The following is a 7,777-nucleotide window of genomic DNA, read 5'->3' on the forward strand; positions in this document are numbered from 1 at the left end:
CCACCGTCCCAGCTGGGCAGGGTGGCAGTGGAGGGGTCAGGATCCACAGTTAATGTAGCTGCCCCTAAATGCACCGCCAGAGATCAGCTAATCTGATAATTACAGCAACAAAAGCCATTTAGACAAACCATGACCTGACCTCCAGAGCTTGGAATGAAAACATTTTACCCTCCTCTGTCTGGATCCTGCACTGAGAAAACATCTGTATTTGGAGGATGCTGGGAAAACAGCCTCTGCACGGCACCCGCTGGGGACAGCCTCAGCTCTGCTCCGTGCCACACACTGCTTGCACCAGCCTCGGACTGGGATGGGCAGGCTGCTAAACCCTCACTGTGATGCCAAGATCGACAGTGTCCCAGCACTGGGCAGGGCACTCTAGGGAGGATGAGGCAGAGGCCAAAGGGGTGTGAGGGTGAATCTTGTGGGAGGGAGTGAATGGGATGGGGTCAGTGCAGCTCACCCTCATAAAAAGCATTTTTTTCCAAGACCACGTGAGGCTTGCTGGTGTGGGGAGGCCATCACCTGGTCCCCAGTGGTGGCTGTATCCCTGCAGCAGGCTCTGCAGGAGCCAGGCTGGCTGTGAGCCCCCCTGCCTCTGGCTCCCAGAGGACCTGAGTGTGGGGGGCCCTGTCTGCATGCGGCATGGCCGTGCGTGCCCGGGGGCTTCTTCGCTCTCTGTAAGGTGTGCAAGCTTTCCCACTGAGTGGCAGGTCATTGCTGGCTGTCAGTCCAAGGCAGGAGATGAAGGAAGAGATGCCTCAGGGCTGGCTCCCATGTTCCTCCTGCTTTTACATACGTGTTGGTGGCACCCTTTGTGTAGGCTGAGGAGATGAAAGCTCAGGGCCAGAGGGATCTTGCTAACGCAAAGCCACCCAGCTCGGGGGCCCGACAGCCTGCTGCTTTGTCTCTTATTGTCTCACTCTTGCATCTCTTCCCAGTGGAGTCCCATCCGTGCCGTCAAGGGCACGGGATGCCGGCTGAGCCGGAGGCACCAAGCGCTCTGGCAGGTAACTCCTGCTGGGTCAGCGACCCCGGCCTCGCAGGCACAGGCAGTGGCACAGATGGTTCGCACCAGACTGGCAGCACTGAGCTCACACTGCCCAGCAGGAGCTCCTGAGGAAGGGGAACAGAACGGTGCTGATTTGGGGAAACTGCATTTTTTCCTGCAACGAGCATTGCTCAGCCTGCTCTGGCAGTCCCAGGCAGCAGCTTGGTGCAGCCAGCTTGGCAGGCAGCACCCCTGTGCCTTTGTGACTTCCCTGTTCTGCACTGGGAAAGCACTTGGCCATGTCCCCAAGTATCCCAGTGCTCTTTGGAAAGTGGTAGGATTAGAAACCAGTAAGTGCAGTGAGAGCCTGATAGTCTGGGGACTCCCTAGCACTTCTGTCTGCTCCAGAAATAGGATCTGTCTGTTTTTCCCATTGCAGCATTCCACTTGTGCAGTGCTTTGCTCTTTGTGAGCAGAAAACATGACTCACCCTGCAGTGGGCTACCCTCAGATCCCTCTGATGCCCTTGTTTTCATCGGTTGCTTCCTTGCCCAGCATCTCTCATTTAGCAGAATCCACTGACCTTGAGAAACCCAGAAATTCTTCATCCAGTTGAGATTAGAGTTAAGATTAGGGCTAGAGTTAAGGGTAGGGTTAGATTTAAGGGTAGGGTTAGGGTTAGGGTCTGGATGCCCCCAACAGCAGCCCGGCCAGGTCAGGTGTTTACAGAGGTCCACAGCTATTGCAGAGAGCAGACCTCAAGCTCTTTTGGGTTTCCATGTAGCTTTTTCTCCAGGTGTGAATGAAATTTTGTCCAAGTTGGACTAAAAACATCACCAGGGTCAAAGCTTTGGTCTATCACTGCTGTTTTGCTCCTCTGCCTTTCTCATTATTCTGTTTTCTCTGAAGGCAGAAGTGCTGGCACACTACTGTGCCGACAGACAGCTCTGCCTGTTCCCCACTCTCATGTTAAGCAGAAAGTGCACTGGGCAGTTCTTCCAGGTGCTGCCCGGAGCCGGGGGAGGCGAGGGCTGTGCCCCTGGGCTCCCTCCTGGGCAGCTGGGCTGTGGAGCCACCTTGGGCATGGCAGGGGACAAGGATCCAAACTGGTTTTCAGAGGGATTTTGGCTGACTTAACAAAGGGAGCGTACAACACCGGTTGTCTGCAAAAGCATTTATGGACAGCATGGCCTTTATGTCACGAAGGCAGGTATGTGAGGTATGTGACACGCTGTCAGAGCTGTTATTTGAGATGTCCTTCCCGTCTCCCTCAAAGCCTTTCCCAGATGTAGCAGGTTTGAGGGCAGATTCTCACAAACTTCAAAAGCTGCTCGAGATAGGTGGCTGGTCCCTAACAGAGACAGCCACGCACCGGGAGGCACCGACCCCTCTCCCCGGGAAGGCTTGGGGCCAGCCTCGGGTGGGCCGGAGCCGTGGGTGCCGCTCCCCGCGGGGGGTGCGGGATGGGCGGCGGATCGGCAGCGGGATGGGCAGTGGGATCAGCGGCGGGATCAGCGGCGGGATCAGCAGCGGGATGGGCGGCGGGATCAGCAGCGAGATGCGCGGGCCGGCTCTGCCCTCTGCCGGGACCGCCCGGCACCGCCGCGCCCCCGACAGCGGCCGTGCCCAGGAGCCCCGAGGATCCCGCGGGGCTGGAGGGCGGCCCGCAATGGCCACGGGGGGCCGGGGGCAGCGTGGGAAGCGCTGTGCCTGCGCGATGGGCGGGGAGTTTCGCAGCGAGGCGCTGCGAGGAAGACCCCACGGATCAGTGCCATGTGCCGAGCTAACCAGGGGTAGCAGAGACCCGCACAGGTGACCTTGGGATTTCCTCGGGGCTGGGAGGCTCTCGGGGGTAACCCCACAGCGTCTGACCTGCTGTGAATTAGGGAAGTGCCTCTGGAAACACCCATCGTCCTCACAGCGGTCCCCGTCCCGCCCCCCCGTCACTGCAGCCCTGGGATCCCCGCGCCCGCCCGGACCCGTCACACCTGGGCACGGTGCCCCGACACCTTCCCGCTTCCCCGAGCCTTGCACCCCGGGCACAGCACCGCGGGGCTGCCTTCACCTCGCCTTTGCGCTCCAGGGTTGATCTGCAGCTCCGGGTGCCAATGGGGCTGTGCGTGACCCCGAGCGCTGCACCCCCGAGCGCTGCAGCTGCGCAGCGCCGCCTGGGGCGGCACGGCATCCCCCGCCGCACCCCGTACCGCACGGGGCATTGCACTCCGGGACACCCTCCCCATCTCTGCAGCTGCGGGAGTCCCCCAGCACCGGGCGCCACTTGCCGGTGGCGGCTCTGCACGCCCGCCCGCAGCCGGGCCCGGCCCCCGGCAGAGCGGAGCGGCGGCCTGGGGGCACGGCCGGCCATGGGCGGTGCCTGCGTTCCCGCGTCACCGGGCGCGCTCCCCGCCGCCATTGGCCGCCCGGCGGCGCCGGGGCCACGGCGGGCACCCGTTGGCGGGCGGCGGGGGCGGGGTCGGGCGCGGCGCGCGGATTGGTCGCGGCCGGCGGCGGCCCCGCCCCGCCGGTGAAGGTGAGCGTCTCCTCCAGCGCCGCGCGCCGCCCGTACCGAACCGGAGCGGACCGGTACGCAGTGGCTGCGCCGCCATGGCCGCCTCCATCTTCGCCGCCGTCCCCCACTCCCCGCCTGTCGCCGTCTTCAAGCTCACGGCGGATTTCCGGGAGGACAGCGACTCGCGGAAGGTCAACCTCGGCGTGGGCGGTGAGTCCGTGGCCCCGTCCCGCTCGGCGGGGTAGTTCCCCGCGGCTGGGGCCGGTCGGTGCCCTTGCGGCGGCTTCCGCCCCTGCTGCAGCGGGCGGGCGGCGGCGGTGGGCCCCGGGCCCCAAAGGTCACCGGGCCGCGGCCGGGCGCGGGGGGGTGGGCGGGCAGCGAGGGCCAGCGGGCATCAAGGTCGCGGGGCCGGCCGGGCCGCCGTCCTCGGTGTCCCGGGCAGGGCAGCGTCCCCCCGGTGCAGTAAGGACGGCTCTCCCTTTCCCGCAGCCTACCGCACGGACGAGGGGCAGCCATGGGTCCTGCCGGTGGTGAAGAAGGTGGAGCAGATGATCGCCAACGACAACAGCTTGAACCACGAGTATCTGCCCATCCTGGGCCTGCCCGAGTTCCGGGCCAACGCCTCCCGCATCGCCCTGGGGGATGACAGCCCTGCCATCAAGGAGAAGCGGGTATGTGGCGGACACGGAGCACTGGGGGCCCTGGGGTGTCTCTACAGCAGACTAAGTAGAAGGGCACAAATGTGTAGAGGTCCTGTATTTTGACAGGATTTGGGGGTTTCTCAGACATGGTCTTTCTTGATTGTAGCTTACTTGATGAACTCATGCAGTTGAAACTGTTTGTGCAGGTAGTTGTGGTTTTGGGGAAAGGCTGAATGTGGCCTGTGATCGGAATCTGTGTTTTCCTTCATCTTTTAATAGCTTCCCCACAGGAAACCCAAGTCTGATAATACACCACCTTTCCTGAAATAAACTACTAGCTGAGAATCTGTTCTGTGCCAGAATGTAACAGGAATGGCCGGAGTCTATTTATAATGGTAGAAGTTGTCAGGATGGGCCTGAGCACTGAAAGAGGTTGAAGACCACTGGAAGGGGATGGCATTCTGACTGAGCTGACCCCAGGGGACACGTTTGGGATCGTGTCTCACTCTTGCAATGCTGTGCTCTCTTTCCATGCCCTGCTGGCGGTGCTGGGCTGGGTGGCAGTGCTGGCAAGTGTCTCTGTTGCAGGTGGGCAGCGTTCAGTGCCTGGGTGGGACGGGCGCCCTGCGGATCGGTGCCGACTTCCTGAGGCGCTGGTACAACGGCAACAACAACACAGCCACCCCCGTCTACGTCTCCACTCCAACCTGGGGTGAGTGCTGCTCCCAGCGAGCCCTGAGGGCCAGCGAGCGAGGGAGGCACAGCCCTGCTCCTTGCAGGGGCCGGGGCAGTGAGGGAGCAGCCTTCTCGTGTGTGTAAGGGGAGGTCCTGGGGCTGGAGAAGGAAGCTTGCTGGAGATAGGGTGTGCTTTTCTGAGAAGTTATTTCTTTCCTCAGAGAACCACAATTCTGTGTTTATGGAAGCTGGCTTCAAAGATATTAGAACCTACCACTACTGGGATGCTGCCAAGAGGGGTCTGGACCTCCAGGGGCTGCTGAATGACATGGAGGTGAGTAAAACTGGCATGGGATGGGCTGAGCGTGGTGCTGTACTGTCAGCATCTGCAGCTGGCTAGGCTCTGGTGTGCAGTGCTGGGAAGAAGATCACTGCAAAAGAGGCTGTTGTTGCCCAGAACAGCTCCAGGCCTCTCCCTGTGCTGTGGGGGCCCAGTTCTGTCCATGTGAGTGTGTGACCAAGATGTGTTCTCTCCTCAGCAAGCCCCGGAGTTCTCCATTTTCATCCTCCATGCCTGTGCGCACAACCCAACAGGCACAGACCCTACTCCTGAGCAGTGGAAGCAGATTGCTGCTGTCATGAAGGTATGGGCTGTTGCTGGGGCTAAAGCAATGCTGAGGGGGCAAATATCTCTTGAGCCAGCCAGAGCATTTGCATCTGAAATGGGCTTTGGGGGAATGGCATGAGATGTAGCAGAATCTGAAAGAGTCCCCCAAGGCAGGTGTTGAAGGGAGAGGTGGACAACAGAATGCTGGTTGTCTGTGCTCAGAGGAGAAATGCACTGCAGTTCTTGTTGTGCCTCCAAGTTCTTGTTTTCACACTCTGGAATGGGCTGTAGTGAGATGTCTCCTGCTGGAAGGATAATCTGCAGGCAGATGCTGGATAGTAGCATATAAAGTGGTGCACTTCTCATGTCCTCAAATGCAGTTTTCTCCTGCATTGACTTTTATTGACCACTTTAGTCTTTCTGTTCTTTCCCACCAGTAGAAAGAGAGTATTTCGGTCTGGTGTTGCTGGACCATGTTTCCTTTGAATTCCCACAGGAACTCAGTGGTCATTTTTCCCTCCTATGAGTACTGTGGGGGGTAAAAGAGCTTGTGGGGAGGGGATTTCCCTCTAACACTGTTCCTCCTTGCAGCGCCGGAGCCTGTTTCCATTCTTCGACTCAGCGTACCAAGGGTTTGCCTCTGGCAGCCTGGACAAGGATGCCTGGGCTGTGCGATACTTTGTCTCCGAGGGCTTTGAGCTCTTCTGTGCACAGTCGTTTTCCAAGAACTTTGGGCTCTACAGTGAGTGTCTGGCAGTAAGCTGGCCCAGTAGCATCATACCCAGGCAGATGGGGCTGGCATGCTGAGGGGTGGGGAATTCTCTGCTTTGCCACAGCATGTGGAACCAATGGCTCACATCTCTTGGCTTCTCCACAGATGAGCGGGTGGGGAACCTGACGGTGGTGGGGAAGGATGCAGACAACGTGCAGCGTGTGCTGTCCCAGATGGAGAAGATTGTGCGCACCACTTGGTCCAATCCTCCCTCGCAGGGAGCGCGCATCGTGGCCACTACACTCGCTTCCCCGCAGCTCTTTGATGAGTGGTACGTGTTGCCAGGGCCGGTGGGAGAGGGCAAAGGAGGGAAGCTGTCTCCCTGAGTGTCAGGCTTGGCCAGATGGCTTCAAACCAGACAGGTGCCCACCCTCATGCTGTGCTTCGTGCCTGCTGCAGGAAGGGCAACGTGAAGACAATGGCAGATCGGGTCCTGCTGATGCGCTCAGAGCTCCGCTCTCGGCTGGAGGCCCTCGGGACCCCAGGCACCTGGAACCACATCACAGAGCAGATTGGCATGTTCAGCTTCACTGGCCTGAACCGTGAGTATCCAGTGGGCTGGTGAAGGGAGGGTTGGGTAAACTGGGCTGAAGCAGTCCAAGTGGGAATCTCTCATTCTCACTGGAGTTTTGGTATCACTGTGTCTGTGGCTGGGGAGGGATGAAGCACCAGACAGTATTTTAGTGGCCAGTGCTTGAACTTTTCTGCTTGTTGTGAAAGATTCAAGCATCCCTGACTAGTTCTTTGGGCTTTTCTGAGTTGTGGGTCGCTACTCTGACCTGATGTCCAATTGTTTCCCCAGCTAAGCAGGTGGAGTACATGGTCAAGGAAAAGCACATCTACCTGATGGCTAGTGGGCGCATCAACATGTGTGGTCTGACTACCAAGAACCTGGACTATGTGGCTAAGTCCATCCATGAAGCTGTCACAAAAATCCAATGAAGCACATGAACAACCAAACTTACATGAAGTCACCAAAGCTATAGTGTGTAGTCCATGTCTTTCTCTGCTCATGGCTTGCCTTTTCCCACACCTCTTGGGGTTTAATAAAGATGGGAGCAGTAGCTCAATCAGGGATAATCGTCTTCTGACATTTTTTAAGTGGTCCTTGCAATATGGTAAGCCAGTGCCCCCAGGAGGTGGGGGCAGCATGAGCCACTTTGGCTCTTGTTTCACAACAGCAGCCTGGTCTCCAGGCCCTCAGAGCTGCATCTTTATCACGTCCAAATCAACTCCACATAACTGATCATTTTGATCATGCAAAGTCCAGTGCCAGTGCAATGCACTGTGTGATAACAGCACAGAGGTTGGGATCTCACAGGCTTGTGAACTGATGTCACTCAGTAGTATTTTGGGGAGGGATAAAGCTGTTGCTAGCTTCTCTCCACCCGTCCCACCCCTTCCTAATTTCTGAGCCTTATACGAGCAAATATTTGTAATTGTGATAATTGCTTCTTTGTGTTGCTGACATGAAATTAAACCTTTGTCTCTGAATGCTATCCCTGCCGTGTGTGATGTCATGCCTTCAAACCACATGAACTTCTCCCAGGTTGAGGTTAAAGCCTCAACATCCTGGTTTGTCCAC

At 58.4% G+C, this 7,777-nt stretch overlaps 1 protein-coding gene across 1 annotated transcript; it reads left to right on the top strand.

Annotated features, from left to right (window-relative positions):
• The first annotated feature begins 3,500 nt into the window (after positions 1 to 3,500).
• Positions 3,501 to 7,691, top strand: GOT1 (glutamic-oxaloacetic transaminase 1). Its single transcript, XM_058810458.1, has 9 exons — positions 3,501 to 3,707; positions 3,987 to 4,168; positions 4,727 to 4,850; positions 5,035 to 5,147; positions 5,353 to 5,457; positions 6,012 to 6,162; positions 6,298 to 6,463; positions 6,592 to 6,734; positions 6,995 to 7,691. The coding sequence occupies exons 1-9, from the start codon at positions 3,593 to 3,595 to the stop codon at positions 7,132 to 7,134; spliced, it is 1,239 nt and encodes a 412-aa protein (XP_058666441.1). The 5' UTR covers positions 3,501 to 3,592; the 3' UTR covers positions 7,135 to 7,691.
• The last annotated feature ends 86 nt before the right edge of the window (positions 7,692 to 7,777 follow it).

The sequence above is a fragment of the Ammospiza caudacuta genome, chromosome 9 (genome assembly GCF_027887145.1).
Source record: "Ammospiza caudacuta isolate bAmmCau1 chromosome 9, bAmmCau1.pri, whole genome shotgun sequence".
NCBI classification, from domain to species: Eukaryota; Metazoa; Chordata; class Aves; order Passeriformes; family Passerellidae; genus Ammospiza; species Ammospiza caudacuta.